General features: G+C 37.6%; 1 protein-coding gene across 9 annotated transcripts in view; it reads right to left on the bottom strand.

Moving 5' to 3' along the window:
- Nucleotides 1-20,858, bottom strand: part of LOC112930834 (phospholipid-transporting ATPase FetA-like) — a 124,459-nt gene that overhangs the window by 100,616 nt on the left and 2,985 nt on the right. For 4 of the 9 annotated variants that reach the window (XM_072727978.1, XM_072727982.1, XM_072727977.1 and 1 more), the window contains exon 2: nt 16,750-16,793. The exons of the other annotated variants lie outside the window; for them this stretch is intronic. In XM_072727978.1, the coding sequence (XP_072584079.1) occupies nt 16,750-16,777 (28 nt within the window). In that variant the 5' untranslated portion in view covers nt 16,778-16,793. The remainder of the gene's footprint in view (nt 1-16,749; nt 16,794-20,858) is intronic. 9 annotated transcript variants of the gene reach the window in all.

The following is a 20,858-nucleotide window of genomic DNA, read 5'->3' on the forward strand; positions in this document are numbered from 1 at the left end:
AGAGAATAGAGTTCTTCACCAGCAAAGGAACAAATTTCTGCATATTGGAATCTGAGGATAGGACTCTCACACAGAACCAGATGTGCCCATCATCCCCTGGTAAAACTAAGAGCTATTTTTCCCCCAACTGTTGTATAAAATCATGAAAGCTTTCAGTCTATTCCATTAAGGTTTCTCAGAGTTAGCTATCATAACCAACGCACAAATCTCGTTACTCCAGAAATCAGGTTCCCTATCCCAATTCATATCACATGAATCTCATCAAACCTAACAAAAGTTTCTTTTTTAAAAGCAACAGAAGCACATACACACAAAAATTAAGTTTACCCCAAAATGCTTTCAAGAGTCACAGTCCAAAACTCAACAGCACTCCATACTCTATCTTTATTCTCAGTTATAGTTCCCACTTCATTTTATTTCAATCACAACTACTTTCTGACAGGAAAACACTTTAGAAAAACAAGAATCTTCTTTAAAATTCTGGGAGGTTGGGCAGCCCGGGTGGCTCAGTGGTTTAGCACCGCCTTCAGCCCAGGGCCTGATCCTGGAGACCCAGGATTGAGTCCCACATAGGGCTCCCAGCATGGAGCCTGCTTCTCCCTCTGCCTGTCTCTGCCTCTCTCTCTCTTTCTCTGTCTCTGTCTCTCATGAATAAATAAATAAATCTTTAAAAAATAAAATAAAATAAAAATAAAATAAAATAAAATTCTGGGAGGGGTGGGAGGATGTTGAAACATCCACTAGTCTATGAGGCCATTTAAATTACTAAATTTCCTTCAGTTTTCTACTTCTAACAGCTTCTTGGCTTTTAGGAACTTGCCACATTGCTTTGTTGTGGATTTTTTTTCTTCTGTTTCCTCTAGATAAGGAAATTGAGTCTTAGTACCATGATTTACAACCTGCTTTTTCCAAAGGTGATTTATGGACCTCTAATAACCTTTCAATTAGCTTCAGGTGGTTTAAAACAAAATAAAGTTTGATATAAAATAAATTTAAAATACAAAATCCTTTCCTGTAAAAAGGAACCTATAAAATACTACAGTTTCTTCCTAAATTATTTGTCTCTAAAGCAAATGGCTTTTTCCTTCAGTTTTCTAATCCATAAAAATAATCACTTCCTTTTCAAAAAAAAAAAAAAAAGAAGAAAGAAAGAAAGAAAAGAAAGAAAAGAAAAGAAAAGAAAAAAAAGTACAGCAGAGATTTTCAAATGGTGTTATGCAAAGCAGGCAGGTTTCTTGCACTGAAATACAGTTATGGGTAGAGAAGAGCAAGGAGGATGTAGAGGACACTTCCTTTCTCTCAACCTGAATAAATCTACTACTTTCTGGGATTTTCCTATATTTTATATTTAAAAAAAGAAATTTCTCCTGCTAAAAAGAAAGTTGGAAAATCATCTGGATGCTTCTAGGATAAGTGTTTGAATAAATTAAAATGTACAATTGTAGATGGAACTCAACCTCTAGCTAGACCAAGCACAGTTCAAAGTCCCAGGCAGCCTTTCTTAATATACCTAGGTCTGCCATCTATGTGGCCTTGGCACCAATTCTTAGCAAAAGCTGGAGCTCCTGGGAGCCATTTGAAGACATTCATCTCCTTACCTCAGTCTTTTCTATCCCATGGACACCATATAGTTCATTTAGATACTTGGTCTTTTCTTTCTTTGTTCTCATGACAATTCATTTTCCTCATTTTTCTTCCCATACCTCTTTGATTGCTTTGCAATGTGATGTAGCAGTTAGGCTGACCTAAATTTAAACCCTCGAGCCAATACTCATTAAATACATAACCTTTGGGTAATGAGATAATCACTCTGAACTTCAGTCTTTCATCTCTTACATGAAGATAATTGCCTCACCTTGGTTGCAAAGATTATATAAAGTATACCAAGCATTTTCTACAGTGCCTCGCACATGGGCTATTCCCCAAAGGATTGTTCTCATCCCTGTTGTCTGTGTGCGCTTTCCCTGAATTATGATATCAAATCCTCTCATTGCATCACTACCCCTGGCTCCTAAAACCATCTTTAGTCCCAAACCCATACTGTTGGACATTTCCTCTTAGGTGCTCACTAGTGTCTCAGGACAATCATGTTCCAAAATGATGTTTCTCACCTTCTCTGATCTTATTATTCTAAAGCGTTCATGAAATCTAAGAATCACCTTCAGTTCCTCCTCTGATTACCTGCCAGGTCCAAATATTCCATCTGAGGATCTCTTGAAGCTATTACTTCCCAACTATACCATTTCAGATTCTTTTTACTTTCTTTCTGGATTCAATACCCTGTTATCTGTTTCTGGCTTTTATAAACTATCCACTGCTGCCCAGAGTAGAACACTGATCATGTCTTCTTGACCAGCTCAAAGCCCACAGTGGCTTCCCATGGATTACTGAATGAAGTCCAGATACCAGCCACACATTCAAGATGCTACTTGAACTCTAACTATTCTTTCATCTTTCTTTTCCACTATTTGTCTTTATTCAAACTGGCCTATGTACAATTCCCTATATACAGCCCAGATTTTCCTGTATCTATGCCATTACTCACCCTCCGAGGGTAATGCCCTTACTCTTATCAGTCAAAATCCTTCAGGCTATCTTAACAAAGATAAGCTCAAATTTCATGAATCCAATGTAGTTTCTACCTTTCTCTTATCCAGAAATAACTCACCACAACTGCCATTTACTTCATTGGTATTATTCTCCTAATCATTTGTTCTTCCTTGTGTCATAATTATTTTCTGAATTTTATCTCCTCTATCAGATTGGCTGGTGTGAACATGTCTAATTAATTTCTGTGTCTTCCAAAGCCCTTGTACAGAGCCTGGCTTCTAAGTAAGGGATTGGATAAACTTGAAAAAAAAGAATGAAGACAAGCAATAGGTAATTATTAAGAATAATAGCCTTTCTGAAAAATACAAGTTATAAGATGTGATAACTTCATCAAGACAATTGCTATAAAGAATACAAAACTTTGTCTAGTGATATTTAAAATAAGCTCTGGGATCTGTACACCTCTCAATTAAAACCAATCCAAAGACACATTAGCTTAGCTTAATTACCTAAGCTGCCCTATATAATTTTTTATTTATTTTATTTTATTTAAATTCAATTTGCCAACATATGGTATAACACCCAGTCCTCATGTCAACATGTGCCCTCCTTAATGCCTGTCACCCTGCTCTACTTTATTAGATATACATGTGGCAGCCATGAAGTGGAGAGTATCTGTGATTCACAGGATCCAAAATTCTAAATTGTGAGGAATTTTCTGGGCCCCACATGTCAGTTCTTTGCTAGTAATTTGTACTCTACTACTCTACTCCATAGCAGAAGGCAGAATATTCTTAATGCCACCAGGTCAACAAGCTGTGGGAGTTTGTCACTCCAGCATTAATTAGGCTTCCTGCCCCTTATATCCCCAGGAAATGTTGGCTTTGAGACTAAACTGGGAATATTCCTGGACCAGAGTACCAACTGGAGTTGCTAAGTGGTTTTCTCATAACATAAGGGGTTTTACTGTGTCCAAGGAGAGTCACTGAATTACCAGAGTGAACTAAATCAAACTAAGCCCAAGTAAAAATAATTACTTGAGCAATTTCAGAATTGCCCTCCACTCCAATAGGAATGTCTGTGCTAGGGCAGCCCGGGTGGCTCAGTGGTTTAGCGCTGCCTTCGACCCAGGGCGTGACCCTGGAGATCCAGGATCGAGTCCCGCATTGGGTCCTCGCATGGGGCCTGCTTCTCCCTCTGCCTGTGCCTCTGCCTCTCTGTCTGTCTGTCTGTCATGAATAAGTAAATAAAATCTTAAAAAAAAATATCTGTGCTAGGAGCCACCTCGGATCTTGGATAGCTTCTCAGAGTTACTCTGTTCCTGGAAATTACAGAATTTCACAACTCGAAAGGGACTGAGAGATACCTAATCATCCTCCCTCCAGAGCAATCATTCCCTGTGTTTAGCAACCCTGGCTGCCTTGCTTAAATACTTCCATTGCAGAAAAAAATCATTCTTTTAGGATGGTCTCTACATTTTCATACAGCTCTATTTATAAATTCCTTTATTCATTAAATTGCTATAGATTCCTATAAGTCTTGGAGGCAAGCGAGAGCCAAAAGCAAAGCCTGCATAAGTTCTATCTTTATCGCTTCCCCGCTGGTGAGTACTGAGATGAATAAACACCTAGTACTTGAGCGTGCTACTTAATATAGTGCCATCATCACCTTCCAGCATATGGTAATTGTGGTGACTGCACTAGGTGTCCAGGGTCCTGAGCCCTAAAAGTGGCTGATCCACTTCCTTACTGCATGAGCAGCAGCCAATAAAATGAATTATGAGCACTCTACTAGTTTCTCTACTAGTTTCTCAGTAGAAACTCTACTAGTAGAGTAGAGTCTACACAGTAGAAACTCTACTAGTTTCTCAGTGTAGATCTAGGACATCTTCCCTTTGCTGCCTAAATGCACTCAACTCCAAGCTTATTCGACCTCATACTCTTTTAGGAATTTCAATTCTCCAATTTATCTTTCAGATATTTCCAATATCATTACTGACATTCACTTTACATATTTTCATTCTAGTTCAAGAATTCCAAATCACGTGGTAGCCCAGTCAGTTGAGCCCAACCAGACAAATGCTGTCTAAAGCAAGAGTAACAGTTCTAACAAAAGATTGAGCATGTGCACATGATTTTTTAAAATTTTTATTTATTTATGATAGTCACACACAGAGAGAGAGAGAGGCAGAGACATAGGCAGAGGGAGAAGCAGGCTCCATGCACCAGGAGCCTGACGTGGGATTCGATCCCGGGTCTCCAGGATCGCGCCCTGAGCCAAAGGCAGGCACTAAACCACTGGCTGCGCCACCCAGGGATCCCTGCTTCCATGATCCCTGCATGATTTTTAATTCCTACAGGCCTCCTCAGTAACTCCACCCTAACAGAGAATCCTAACAATCCCTGAATTTCAGTAATTTCAGGCCGTGCTTAGTGATAGTTTTATAGTTGATGTCAAGCTATGTTATGTTTGATAGGGAGGCTATAGGACCCAAAAAATGTATATATATTGAATTTAGGAAGATTTTTAAACATACCCACCCATGCTCTTGAAAGGCAGTTAACAAGAATCAACATTAATAAATGTCTAACCCATATATGGAAATATTTCTGAAGTAATCTACTTAAGACATGATGGGGTCCCTGGGTGGTTCAGTCAGTTGGGCATCTGATTCTTGATTTTGGTTCAGTTCATGATCTCACATGCTCCACAATGAGTGTGGAGCATGGAGCCTGCTTGGGATTCTCTTTCTTCCTCTTCCTCTACTCCTCCACCCCCAAATAAGTAAGTAAGTAGATAAGTAAGTAAGTAAATAAGCAAGCAAGAAAGCAAGCAAACTGGTAAGATTAAACTATAGCCCAAATCCATTTCAGCTTGCTTAGGGTTCCTCTCTAGAAAGGAAGCCATGAAGTTAAAATAGAGCTAATCTAAGAGAAGCTCTACTCTTTAAAACTAACAGGTTGGTCAGGAGAGAGTGAAGGAATGACAGTTTTTAGAACAAAAGATACTGAAACATTTATCACTCTTTCAGCCTTTGCCTGAGGAAAGGGTTCTCTGATTGTAGTGCTTATCAGAGTTACTTGGAAAGACAGATCATTAGATATTTATGTAATATCATCATTAGAACAGTAAAGCTTATCAGATTATCAGAATACCACACCTTAATGTAAATACCATATAAAACATCCAGTTTCTCTTTGCTATAATTCTGGGATCTCTAATTTGGTCTCCTGGGTAGAGCTAGCCGGGAGAAGACAATGCCCTGGACGTTATCAGATTTCCCATGTTAAACTTCCAATTTAGCTGTCTTGTTGATAAATTAGTCTTTCCAGAAAGAAAGGAGTGAATTGATTTCCTAACCCCTGGTCACTCCTAAGACAAGCTGTATGTTGAATTTCTGAATTTGTAAAGCTTGGATTGGTTATAACCACATCAAGATGCAGATTTGAGAGATCCAACCTTAGTAGGCTGTTGTCTCAGTCTTGCTCCCTCACTTCTTTACCATATTTTGTCAAACTCAATGTCTAGAGATTCATAGGATCTAAGATTTCAATTCAAACCTGTTTGGACTACTCTGAGTCTTATCTGTACATGAGAAAGTTGGACAAGAAAATTTCCATTGCCCTTTCCAATCTTAGAACTATTCCATGACTCTAGAAATTATTAGAAATAACAAGATTTTGGTAAAATGCCCAGTTGCACAATAAATTTACAATGAAATAGTCTTTTTAGATACTTATAATAATTAATTAGAAAAAATAATGGAAGGAGTACCACTTAAATAGCAACAAAATTTAAAATATATAGGAATAAGCTTAAGATACAAAATTTTACTAAGAGCTACAGAAGAAGATCTGAATTAATTTTTAAAAATACCATGTTTCTTTTTTTTTTTTTTTTTAATAGTATCTTTTTTTTTTTAATTTTTATTTATTTATGATAGTCACAGAGAGAGAGAGAGAGAGAGAGGCAGAGACACAGGCAGAGGGAGAAGCAGGCTCCATGCACCGGGAGCCCGACGTGGGATTCGATCCCGGGTCTCCAGGATCGCGCCCTGGGCCAAAGGCAGGCGCCAAACCGCTGCGCCACCCAGGGATCCCCAAATACCATGTTTCTTGATAGGGAGACTCAACATTGCAGAAATACAAATTATCCCCCAGATTAATCTATAAATCTAATGCAATCACATTCATTATTCAATAATTTAAAATTATAAATAATTAAAAAGGTGTCTGTAAAAAGAGCATTCCTTTACTGCCTTTTCCAAATAGGATTTCCTAGAGGAGGCAGAAATTCATAAGTCCTTTGAATAAAGGGAAATACCTGTACACTTGAGGTAAAAAACAATCATAACTTACATTGTTTTAATACATCACTAAGCCTAGCATATACATGTAGTACTGTAAACCTACCATTCTCAGATTTAATGTTTGTATAACTTCTGTAAACAATTTTGAAAGCTCACAACACCCTAAAAATCACTTCATTTTTTGTTATTTTTTAAAGATTTTACTTACTTATTCATGAGCAACACAGAGAGGCAGAGACATAGACAGAGGGAGAAGCAAGCTCCTTGCAGGGAGCCTGATGCAGGGCTCAAACCCCAGACCAGTATCATGATCTGAGCTGAAGGCAGACGCTCAACCACTGAGCTACCCAGGCATCCCTGAAAATAACTTTAGAGTGATTTTGCTGAAGTATAAATCTAAATTGGATGCTCTGTGTAGTATGAAGCATTAAGGTAGTGGGTGAGCCTAGCCAATTGCTTAGGATTTGCATCTCAAATATATATATATAATTTTTTTTTGGTCTACTTGGTATCCTTTGTGTAGTAATTTTCATTTAAGAGCCAGAGGTTACCTACATTTTCAATTACATTTTATCTAAATTATTTTTATTCAGTCATATTGTATTCCATGGGAGGAATTATATATTAAAATGATATTTCACAAACTTAGTGATACCTGACAACCTCATTCATTAATGGATACACATACACACATGGTGGTTTGTTGGTCATACGGCTCTGAAGAAACAGAGCATGACATTCAAAGTGGGGAAAAAGTAGCTAGGGATAAATGTTCAAGGATCAAGAAGGAAGTGCAGATTGGAAGAGATGAAAAGAGACTGCAGAAACTTGCTGGAGTTTAAATGAAATGAATAAAGTTATGAGAGGTTCTTAAATTCATTTAACAAATAATCAAGTATTATACTAAGAGCTAGAGAATATAGAAAAGAATCAGACAATATCCCTATCACTGCCTTGAACAAATCACTGTAGGGAAGCCATATGAGTAAACAATTGCTCTACAGTGCAGTGCAGTATGATAGAGGTAAGGATGAGGTATCATGGAAGTGCTAAAGAGGAGAATCTAAACTAGATTTTTGGGGTCACAAAAAAAAAGATTTTTGGGGTCACGTAAAGTTTCTTGGGGCAGATCCTCAGCTAGTCTTAAAGTATAAATATAAGTTAGCTTAATGAATATAGGGGATAGAATTTTCCAGACAGGCTGAGTAACAACATATGAAACAACATAGTACATTGCAGAATGTTATTAAATACTTTAAAAGTTAATGTAATGAGACTTAGGGTTAAAACAAATTTTTTTTAAGGATTCTATTTATTTATTCATGAGAGACACACAGAGAGAGGCAGAGATATAGGCAGAAAGAGGAGCAGGCTCCCTGCAGGAAGTCTAATGCAGAATTTGATCCCAGGATAACCTGAGCCAAAAGCAGACATTCAAACACTGAGCCACCCAGGTGCCCTGACACTTAGGATTTAAAGATGCATCAGTGTAGAGTCTAGTTTGACTGATGACCAGAAGATGAGCTGAGATGCTATGATTGTAATCCAGAGGAAAAATAATAAACAGATAAATTAAGGCACTGGCAATGGGGAAGGTGTGGAGGGGTTCCTTTGACAATTACATGAGGTAAAATTCAACAAAGTAGAATTTATCTTGTTGAATTCACTGAAGTACAGGATCTAGACTTCAGCTTTTAAGCTCAGAAACTTGGTTTTGGTTCTCTACTGAGATAGAATCCACAATTCAAACTAACATTAAAAAGACTTCAGAGGCTGATATAAAACCAGAATGGTAGATGATTATTTGCAATGAAATAGATTGACTGTCATAGTGAGAATAATATTTGGTATGAAGTTGAGACATTTTCTCCTTATAAAAAGATACACCTGAGTAATGAGTCATAATCAGAAAGAAAGTTGCTTGAACATGGAATCTGTGGTAGGGAAATTAAAGTGCATTTTTCAAAGGTTTAATAGCATCAAGCCACAGATGGGAATGTTCAAGTTGATTGGCTATATTCTCTCCCTTGGACAGTTAGATAGACACAAAAAAATATGTTTCTTGCTTTCCTGTTTGTATGTTGCCACTGCTAACCAATAGTGCTTCAATGAATATTCTTTATATAAATATCTCTACTCAAGTCTTAACGTGTCCAGTTTTCCTGTTTAAGGTGGTTTTTTGATAACTTTGCCTTGATATATGTTAATGCTACAATTTAATTCTCAGTCGCAAATCTAATTTCCCTTATTTCCAAGATCTCTAAGATCTCTAAGATCTTGGAAATAAGGGAATTGACTTTTCAGTCACTATTTACTTCCTACAAACAATTGACTTTTTCCTACAGACAATTCCTACAGACAACTGACTTTTCAGTCACTATTTACTTCCTACAAACTCCAGGTGAAAGATGAAAGACAATGAGATAGAAAGGGAAATGGGCAGGATCCAAACAAAATGTAGTTTACAAAGAGAAGGCTCTTCAAGGTGCCTGGGCCATTCAATAGGCAAAACATGCAACTCTTGATCTCAGATTGTAAATTAAGCCCCATGGAGAGTTAGATTACTTTAAACAAAACAGAAAACAAAAAACAAAACCCAAAACAACAACAACAAAATAAATAAAGCGAAGGTTTTTTTTTTTCTTTTTTAAGAAAGAGAAGGTTCTTAAGGGTAATTAGCCATACCATAGGCTGAATACATAAAATTTATCATTTAAATGAATCAAATCCTAATCCACATTTTACCACTTAGCCATCTGAAGAGATTGTCCTTGGTACAGTCATCTAGCCAGAATCTTTGTCAAAATATACCTTGTTTATATTAACACCTCTATCATTTATTAAATACCCACAATGCCCCAGTCCCAGGAACTATGGGAAAAGTGGAAATTATGAACACATAATCTTTATCCTTAAAAAGCTCACTATTTAGGAGGGAAAACAAACACATAAAGTAATTATACAACAGTGGAATAACAGAAGCTACTTCTGTATATCACTTCTGTCTGGGGAAAGACAGGATGGGGACAGTAAAGAGTTATGTCACAAAGGACATAATGGCTATGTGCTGACTCATTATCACTAAAGTTAAACTTGGCAATTGGTTTATTGAAAAGCTCTAACTGAACGGCTACCGCTAACATAACAGAAGGATTTAAACCACAACCTCTAACCCTGGTCATAAAACACTTCAAACTGTTCTAGCTTTTTCTCAAAGAATGAAGAGATCCGAAAAATTAAATCTATTAAAGTTCACGTTTTAGCTTATTAAAAATGATAGAAATAACAGTAGCAGTCATATGGGATCATTTTAGGGAGTTTGATAAGGGGCACTATACTATCAAAATCATAGTTATAGGACATCACAGCTGCAACAATGATAGGAATCCCTGAAATCTTATTTTCTTCATTTTCTAATTTAATCCTTAGTCTATTAAATGTTCGCTTAGGACCTACTACGTGCACCTGGCAATATATATCATACATCTTAAACTTACACAATGTTGTATGTTAATTATATCTCAGTAAAGCTGGGGACAAACAAAACAAAAACCCTGCCATGTAGGTGTTACAACAAGATACAAAGAGATACAAAAATGAAGACTGTGAATGGGGAAGGGAATTAGACCTAATGGTACTAACAGATATAATGCAAATGGTAATTGCCTTAAGGAATTTGGAAGAGGGGATAGTAAACAAAGTGCCAAAATGATAGCCTGGAAACTCTCCCAATGCCACACAGAATTTCATGGAGGCTTCCTTACCTAGGCCTGACCAATTATTAATTCCGTTTCAACTCTCTGGAGGATGGGGGAGTAGTGTGGAGCTGAAAATTCATGTAGGCCTTACAGAAAAGGTGAGATTCAGCAAAAGCTTGGAGTGGACAAGGGAGTTAGCCAAAGGCCTATCTGGAGGAAGACTGTCTGCAATCAGAAGGAATAATGACAACAAAGATTGTTTAAGGAACAGCAGGAAAGCCAGCATAGCTAGAGCAGTGAGGTAAGAAGCATAATGGTAGGAGAGAAGAGATCAGGGAAGGAGGGGCAGAACACGCTCGGTCTGAAAAGCCGAGGACCTCAACCTTCTTTTTTAATTGAAGCATAATATACAGTGTTATATTAGTTTTAGATGTATGCTATAATGATTCAACAATCCTATACATAGTGTTCATCACACTAAATGTACTCTTGATCCCCTTTATCCATTTCACTCCTCACTCCATCCACCTCCCCTCTGGTAGCCGCCAGTTTGTTCTCTGTATTTAAAGGTCTCGGAGTTGTTTGGTAAGGACTTTGGCTTCTACTCTGAGTGAAAATGGGAGCCACTGTATATCACTGAGGAGCATGTTCTGTTTTGCCATTTATTCAGGCCAACTTTTTGTCCCTCAGTAGTCTTACAATTTTTTTTCACATAAGTTTTGGGCATTTTTTTTCATGCTTAGTCTTAGGTATTTTAAGGTTTTGTTGCTAATATGAATGGAACCTTTCTTGCATTATATTCTCTAATTGGTAGTTGCTATTAAGAAAACTATTGAGGGGCACATCGTTGGCTCTGTGGGTTAAGCATCTCTCTCTTTTTTTTTTTTTTTAAGATTTTATTCATTTATTCCTGACAGACAGAGAGAGAGACAGAGAGAGGCAGAGACACAGGCAGAGGGAGAAGCAGGCTCCACACAGGGAGCTCAATGCGGGACTCGATCTCAGGACTCAGTCCCGGGTCTTCAGGATCAGGCCCTGGGCTGAAGGCGGTGCTAAACCGCTGAGCCACCTGGGCTGCCCAAGCATTTGACTCTTGATTTCAGCTCAGGTCATAATCTCAGGGTCATGAGATCCAGCCCCACAGAGAGCAGATTCAGATACTAATAACCACTTAAGCCAGGGGTAAAGTTGATAACCTCCTTGTGAAAATTAAGAGACCTCCAGATATACAATCAATATACAAATCAGTGTTTTTGTTTTTAAGATTTATTTATTCCAGGGATGCCTGAGTGACTCAGCAGTTGAGCATCTGCCTTCTGCCCAGGGCGTGATCCTGGAGTCCCCGGATCGAGTCCGGCATTGGGCTCCTTGCATGGAGCCTGCTTCTCCCTCTGCCTATGTCTCTGCCTCTCTGTATCTCTCATGAAGAAATAAATAAAATCTTGAAAAAAAAAAAAAGATTTATTTATTCCAGATAGAGAGAGAACACACAAGTGAGCAGGGGATAGGGCAGAGGCAGTGAATCTCCAGCAAATTCCCTGCTGAGCATGGAGCTCAATCCCCAACCCTGAAATCATGACCTGAATAGAAACCAAGAGTTAGTTGTTCCACTGACTGAGCCACCCAGGCACCACTCAACAGGGTTTTTTTTGTTGTTGTTGTTAATCTTATTTTATTTTTTGAAGATTTTATTTATTTATTTAGTGCTTGCCCGCACATGTGCACAAATAGGAAGAGGGGCAGAGAGGAGGAAAAATCTCAAGCAAACTGTGCTGCAAAATCCAATGACCCTGAGATCATGACCTGAGCCCAAACCAAGAGTCCAAAGCTTGACTGACTAAGCCAACCAGGTGCCCCTGCTTTGTGCACTTAATACCTCCTTCCTCATACACTGGTGTCTTAAAAAGTTCTTAAAATGTGCTATCGTCTCAGAGTATCTTTCCAAGTTTTTTTGTCCCAAACCTACTCAATTGCACCCATTAGGATCACTACTATTAAAAAAATAATAAATACTATCAAAGATGAGGCAAAATTAGAACACTTGTGCACTGTTGGTGGGAATGTAAAATGGTACAGCTGTTATGGAAAACAGAATGGTGGGTCCTCAAAAATTTAAAAACAGAATTGCCACACAATCCAGCAATTTCGCTTCTCGGCATATGTCCAAAAGAATCGAAAGCAGGGACTGGAAGAGGTATTTGTACACTCATGTTCATAGCAGCACTATTCATAATAGCCAAGGAGCAGAAGCAACCCAAATGTCCAATAACACATGAATGGATAAACGAAATGTGGTATATACATACAATGTAATATTCAGTCTTAAAAAGGATATTATGACATATGATACAATACAGGTGAACACTGAGAACATTGTGTTGAAATAAGCCAGTCACAGGAAAGATATATCACATGATTCTACTTATATGAGGCACTTACAGTAGTCAAATTCACAGAGACAAAAAGATTAATGGTGACTGCCAAGGACCAGGGGTTGGAGGAATGGGGAGTTAGTGCTTAATGGGTACAGAGTTTCACTTTAATAAGATGAAAAGAGTTCTGAGATGAATGATGGTAATGGTTGCCCAACAGTGTGAACACACTCAATGCCACTTAACTGCACACTTAAAAATGGTTAAGATGGTAATATTATGTATTAAAAATTAAAAAAAAATAAAACTTTTTCCATCAGTAATTTTGTGTTTTTTGTTGCCTTTTTTATTCTGTGAGGCCCAGTTTTATCCTCTGCCTAGTGCTTTGAACTTAACCTTCCTCACTGACCTTTGTCTCTAATGTCACCTCTATCTGGGCCTGGAACTCCTTGAGTCCCTCAACACTCATTTTTGCCTGGATTGTGGTTTGTTCCCCTTTTCTTGGAGCTTGTCAGCTTTTTTTTTTTTTTTTAATCCAATCTTGCTCCTAAGACCCTCAATTTGGGCTAATCTCACTTTTAAAGAAAGATCTGAGAAATAAAGCACACAATTCTAGAATACAGACTATCTGTATTCCAGGTATAACTACAAACTTAATGCTGTTTAATATAAATTGGGAAATAATATTTATGGGGAATTGCTTGAAGGATATACTATTTATCCACTGCTCAGAATCAGTGTTTCCTTATTTTTGTTTTCTATTTTTTGTAAGTTTTTTTTTTAGTAATCTCTATACCCAACATGGGGCTTGAACTAAGAACCCCAAGATCAAGAGTCAAATGCTCAGGACACCTGGGTGGCTCAGCGGTTGAATGTCTGCCTTCGGCTCAGGGCATGATCCTGGGATCCAGGTTTGAGTCCCACATCAGGCTCCTGGCATGGAGCCTGCTTCTCCCTCTGCCTATGTCTCTGCCTTTCTCTGTGTGTCTCTCATAATTAAAATAAAATAAAATAAAATAAAATAAAATAAAATAAAATAAAATAATAAATAAATAAATAAATAAATAAATAAATAAATAAAATATTTTAGAAAGAAAGAAAGAAAGAGCCATAATGCTCTATAGACTGAGCCAGCCAGGCACCCATTTGTTTTCATTTTTTAAGCCAAGGCTCAACAGGTGTGCTCTAGAAACATTGTGAACTTCCAAAAACTGTCTGTAAAAATCTGTGTATTTTTTTTTAGAGGTCCCAAGATTTTAAAAGTTTTAATATGCTCTATTATCTACCCCCCAAAGAGTTAAGAATCTCTCTATATATTCTAAAATTTGTTATCTCTTGGATTGAAACAGATTATCAAAGCCTTACCTCAACTGAAATGTTCTGCCTCAAGCTCAGAATGGCTTTCGCTGAACAATGCTTTGGTACTATGCCAACAACCCACATTGAAGGACATTTAAAGGAAACAGCTACAGGCCTAAAAATCTGTTGAGGAAACTATCATAAAAACAAAGAGAGCAAGACAAAGATGGGCACAGATCTGCCTGGATATCTCAAGATCTTAACCAGGTAATATGTCTGTAAAGGCAGAAATATGCTGATGTTGGGACATCTGGGTGGCTCAGTCAGCTGATCATCTGCCTTTGGCTCAGGTCATGATCCCAGGGTCCTGAGAATGAGCCCCACATTGGGCTCTCTGCTCCGTGGGGAGCCTGCTTCTTCTCCCTCTGCTACTCCCCTTGCTTGTGCCCTCCTCTGTGTCAAATAAATAAAATCTTAAAAAAAAAAATATGCTGATGCTATCATGAGAAGAACAGATTTTGAACAAGCCCAAAGAGAATTACATTCCCCATGTAAGAACTGAGTGAAATGTAATGGCAGCACTAAAGGTTCTTCCTTCATAAACGCAAGCATGGGATTTGGAGAGCCAGCAATGCAGATATTAATGGCAATTTTTAGATAAATGTATATAACATTTTACATATATGTTGAGTATACCTAAGTTAAAGAAAGGTTCAAACTATAAAAGATATCATGTGAAATTTTTAACAATTCTCCCTTCCCAATTTCAGGATAATTTTCTTTTACGTAACTCTCACATTCCTTGATTTAGCTAAAATCCATCCACCCATTCTTCAAAGCTTAGTTTTTTAATTTTATTATTTTCTTAAAGGCTCCACACCCAGAGTCTCATACTTTACTGAGCCAGCTAGACACCCCATCAACTTTTAAGATTATGACAAATCTAGTTCAAGTAGAATTATTTTTGTTTCATTAAACTAAATGGAGCTACTCTCTCCTCCTCCTCCTCCTCAAACACATATACTTATAGCTCTTATACTCTTTAAAAAATTTTTAAAGACATATCCACAAAGAACTATGACAAAAAGTTTTCCTTTTGTTGGAGGTCATCCTCCCAAATAGTCAACAGTCATTTGGTTGAAATTTTGTAGAGAGGAATGCCTGGGTGGCTTAGAGGTTGGGTGTCTGAGGGACACCTCAGGAGGTGGGGTCCTCACCTGGGGTCCCAGGGTCGGGTCCCATATCGGGCTCCCTGCATGGAGTGTCTGCCTGTGTCTCTGCACTCCCCCGCCCCCCCCCCCCCGTGTGCGTGTCTCTCATGAATAAATAAATAAAATTTTTTAAAGATGTATTTATTTATTCATTCAGAGAGAGCGAGAGAGAGGCAGAGACACAGGCAGAGGGAGAAGCAGGCTCCATGCAGAGAGCCCGATGCGGGACTCGATTCCGGGTCTCCAGGATCACACCCCAGGCTGCAGGCGGCACTAAACCGCTGCGCCACAGGGGCTGCCCAATAAATAAAATTTTATAAAAATTTTGTAGACAGTTTAGTTCCAGACCTTGGTAGCAAGTCTGAAATTTCTCCAAATTAGCTGCAACATTAGTCGCAACAGAAACTAACATTAATGAGGCAACCTGTGATATAAGGATACAAAGTATATGTTCTGAGATTAGCAAAATGAGTTATTAAGTTACATCTTTATAGAAAGGGAAACAAATTCAACAAGACTGTTTTGATCATCTTAAACTCATATGGAAAAAGGAAGAATGCTGAGTGTTCAAATCATGATTCATCTTACTATAATATCAATAATTACAATTAAATCAATTAGCCCAGTGAAGGTCCGTTGGACTATTCCTATTTCCCTTTGAAAGTACACAGATGAGATACATTCACTCACCTTTACCTTTTGCTAAAGATACACCATGGTTTTCACAGAACTTTGGCTTTCTGTTTAAACATCTTCAAAATTAAATCACTTACTTGTCTGCTTCAAGTCTTTAGGTAGAATGTTTCTCTCACTGCCCTCTAAAAAAACCACTCAAACATTACTCTTTGAATTAATGTGAACTAGTATCATCTGTTTAAACATCTTCAAAATTAAATCACTTACTTGTCTGCCTCAAGTCTTTAGGTAGAATGTTTCTCTCACTGCCCTCTAAAAAAACCACTCAAACATTACTCTTTGAATTAATGTGAACCAGTATCATCAGTGATTATAACCAAAGACTTTCTATAAAAACCTCAAGTTCAATTTTGTAATTTTTTTCCCTTCCACTCTTGTAGCAACAATAGTCACAAAGCCAGGTCAGAGGGAAGTCTAGCCTGTGTCCTCCCCTATGAAATTTCTTTGAGATCCAAAATTTTAAGAAGCTTCTTGATGGGCTTCAGTCCCTTAATGAGTGATAAGCAACCAATTTCCTGGCTTTGTCGATAGAACATGGTACTGTATAGTAGTAAGCAAAGATCATTATTGATGTTGAACTTGAGAATCTCAGCAGATATAAGCTAAGCACTTACCTGAAATAAAACATTTCATGTATTTCATTTCAGAGAAACATCACCTAAGGATAAAACAAAAACTCCTTATCAGTCCCTGCCCTGCTGATATAATACTATTTATCAAAATTCACTGTGTGCTGGACACTTTACTATGTGTTTTACATAGATCTTGTTTAATTTTCACTAAAATCTGGGCCTAGAGAGTTCAGTTCTTTCCTACAGATGAACACCCTGAGGCCTAAGACTTAAACTGCTTGCTCAGGGTCATATAATCAGAGAGCAGCAGAAAGTCACAGCGGTAGAGATTCAAGTCCCAGCTTGCTTGACTGTTCTTGACCACAATTATCATCTCTCTTGTAGACTTGGCCACAGATGAAGAGACAACTGTCAAGTGCATTTCTAGGACAGTAACTGAGAACTGTGGTCAAATGCTATGGTTCAGAAGTACAATTTAAGGTCTTAAATGCCCACATGCTTCTCTTTGGTAGATCTGGCAATGAGCTCAGGAGAAAATCCACTCTTTCTCTATGCCCCCACATTTTAGCATCCCTTATTTCTTTACTTTTGACTGAGAATATCTTCGAGCAATCATTCCCAAAAGCATGGTCCATGAACCAATTGTTTAAAAAACATGAAAAGTCTTTGTGGAAAATATAGACACCTGGCCCCCACTCTGGAAATACTGACTCAGAATCTCTGGGAGGGGTGGCAACAAGAAATCCAGGAGGTCCTCTTGCCTATTAAATTTTATACTGTTCATTGCCTTGCAGCAAAAGAGCTAGTGAGGTAAACTGAAAGCTAGCCTCCATAATAATCAGTCTGACATTGGGTCAGATTGGTGTTAAGTAAAAGATAGGACAGAGATTTTATGAGAAGGCATAGGGTGATAACACTGATTTGGAGCTGGAAGAGATTTTGGAAATGTTTTTCTGACAGTGTTCTATGAAGCCTTAGGAGTTCTAAAATGGGATATGGGGGAAAAAAAAGATTGGCAGTCAGGGCTTAAAGTGCTAAAAAAAATGACTGCAGAAGCTCCACTCATAACCTGAATTTTTGTGTAAGATTGTATCTGAATAATGGTTTTGCTAATTTAAACAAACAAACAAACAAACTTTGGCTGTAGAAGAGGAGTAAAGAAAAAAATTGAGGTCCAACATGTATCCCAAACCAATTAAATCACTTATGCTAGTTTGTTCCAGGCACCAGCATTTTTCAGTACCAGATGATTTCAATGTGTAACTAAGGATGAGAACTACCATATCAATTTGTTCTGTCCTTCCTCATTTTTTTTTTTTTGTCCTTCCTCATTTGAGATAAAAGAAAATTAAGACCCAAAGAATCTAAAGGAGATCAGGATTAAAACCAGCATCTCGACTTTTAGCTCACTGTACTGTTGTTCTCTCCACTCCAGAATGAACCAATTATTCCTCTAAAATAGTGTATAAACCAAGACTATTTTGTAACCTCACATTTATAGAGTTCTCTGGACGTTTAAAGAGTATTTTACATATATTTCCTTTTTAGATTCTTATAAAGATACTGGGAAGTAGGCAGGGCAAAACTATATCTGTTTCGGATGTGAGGAAAACAGAGGTCAATTAAGTTAACTCAGTGACTTAGCAGTAAAGCCAGAATTAAACTCTTTATTTTCTAACTTCTAGATTAAGTAAATCTAATTTGGCAAGTGTTTGAGTGCCTAGTATGTGCTAGTTAAAACATGGTCAAAGATAAGACATCATCCATGCCCTCAATTAGTGTACAATCTTAGAAAAACAGAAGTAACTAAAATACTGTGCTGTCTGGCTTATCCCTTGGACTAGCAGAAGGGGAAAACACTCCCTGATTGGCCTTGATAACAAAGTCCAATTCTTTTCAAATTCATTCTGTAGCTTCTAATTTCTTTCTGACAATGGTAACTAAGATTACTTAAGGGATTTGTATATAGCCATTGCATCTCTAGGCAAGGCCACATAGCTGAGAAATGTCTTGATAGGGGTAGAGAAGAGAGAAGAATGCAATTTCAGTGAGGTCCATTTCATAATCTCTGAAGCCAAGGGTATGACTCAGCAGAAGACTAGGAGATTCCAAAACAAAGGGCTGAATGGATAAGAGTATTCACATAAATAATTATTTCCTTTTCCAAAGCATTTTAATAACTAGACAATTTATAATTTACATTGAAGATAAATACTACACACCAAAGGGGAAAATAACATGTAGGTAATAGTATTTGTGTTAGTAATTCAGTGGTGGAGAAGGTCATAGACAAGAATGTTCAGTCAGCCTTTTTCATGAGGAACTCATCAGACATTGCAAAATGTTGCCATCCATATTTTACCAAATAAAGGTAAGAAAATAATGAGGAAACCATGTTTTATTTATGAACTGAAACAAGTTAGCCAGGAATGGTCTACCACAGTTGTTCTCAAACTTTAACTTGCATCAGAACCACCTGGAAAGCTGGGTCCCCTGAGTTTCTGATTCAGCAGGTCTGTAATAGGGCCCAAAAATTTATTTTTCTTACAAATTCAGGTAATGCTGATGCTGTTGGTTCTGGTTCCATACTTTGAAAATTGCTGGTTTATCATAAAGTCCATAATACACTAGACACAGAGAGGTGTGCACACACGCTTATTGCAAATTATGATAATTTAATCAATTCTCTGTTATTGACTTTGTAAATGATACTCTCCCCACTAACCTAATGGCCAAAAATAAGACTAAATCAGGAAGAAGTTATGGCTAGTCACTTAAATAGACCATCTATTTATTTAAGAGCACAAATGAATGAGTTTATAAAACGAATGTCTGGGTGTTTGACAGAGGCAACAAGTGAGGTCTATCTAACAACTAGGAAATGACATTGCTCTTTAAAAGCCTTTACTCATCCCGAAGAAGACATGAATTTTAATTCTTGTGTTTAGACTTCTTACTTCCCTTTGGACCTCTCTATACCTTAAATGTTACCCAAGGTTTCATCTTCATTCTTTTCTCACTACTCACTTTCCCTAAGTTTTCTTAACCACTTCCCCCCACACTCCTCCCGGCTTTATTTACTATATAACCATCAGTGGTTAGTAACTTTGTTCAGGTTAAGGAATTCTTTTGAGAGAATTTTCTTCATAAAAATAAACATACATACCTATCTACATTTTACATCCAATTCAAGACATTCAGAGATTTTCAATCAAGTCCAAAGGTCTCAGGGTAAGAACTCCCTCTTTACATAATAATGATTCAAAAATCTATATCCTTTAGGCTGAATTTTTATCCCGAGCTTCAGAATTACATATCCAAATAGCTACTTATTGTCGGTTTTTGTATGTTACACAAATGTCTCAAAATAATAATGAGGAATGACTGCTTAATATGGATGGGGTTTCCTTTTGGGGTGCTAAAAAATGTCTGGAACAAGTACTAGGGATGATTGTACAATATTGTGAATATACTTAATGTTACTGAATTCTGGTTATATTTTTATATGGTTAAAGTAGTAAGTTTCACACGTGTATTTTACAATTAAAAAAATCTACATTTACAAAACTGAAATAATTTCTATTCTCCATCTCTCACACACCCCAAATCTGTGCTTTCTTTTCTATTTCCTGTCTTTGAACATCAGTTACCCATCTTACCATTCACCTAGTGGCCAAAGCCAGTAACCTAAGAGTCATCTTTGACAATGCTCTTTCACTCTCCCATTTGTAATTAATTACAAAGTTCCATACATTCTCCCTCATGAATAAAGAGTTAACTTGAGCTAGTCATCTACTTCCTCTATCCCCAAAGCTTCTACCTAAGTTCAGGCCACTGTCATTAACCTCAGAGTCTCTTTTTATTCCTTCCCACCCTCCATAGAATCCTCACAATCATCCTGGGACAAAGGCATTACTATCCCCATTTCACAGCTAAGGAGACTAAGCCTTAGAATGGATTTTGAATTTGAACTTAGGTTAAACTTTCTTGGGAAGAGCCTATGTGGTGACTTTTCCTCCCTAGATCCCTTGTATGCTGGTTATTCTGTGTGCTGTGTCTCTTCCCACCCAACTCCCCCTGCCCTGTTCTGGGAAGCTGACCTCTATGAACTATGTCACTCAGACTATCTTGCCTCTAGGCTTCTATTTGGC

The sequence above is a fragment of the Vulpes vulpes genome, chromosome 12 (assembly GCF_048418805.1).
Source record: "Vulpes vulpes isolate BD-2025 chromosome 12, VulVul3, whole genome shotgun sequence".
NCBI lineage: Eukaryota > Metazoa > Chordata > Mammalia > Carnivora > Canidae > Vulpes > Vulpes vulpes.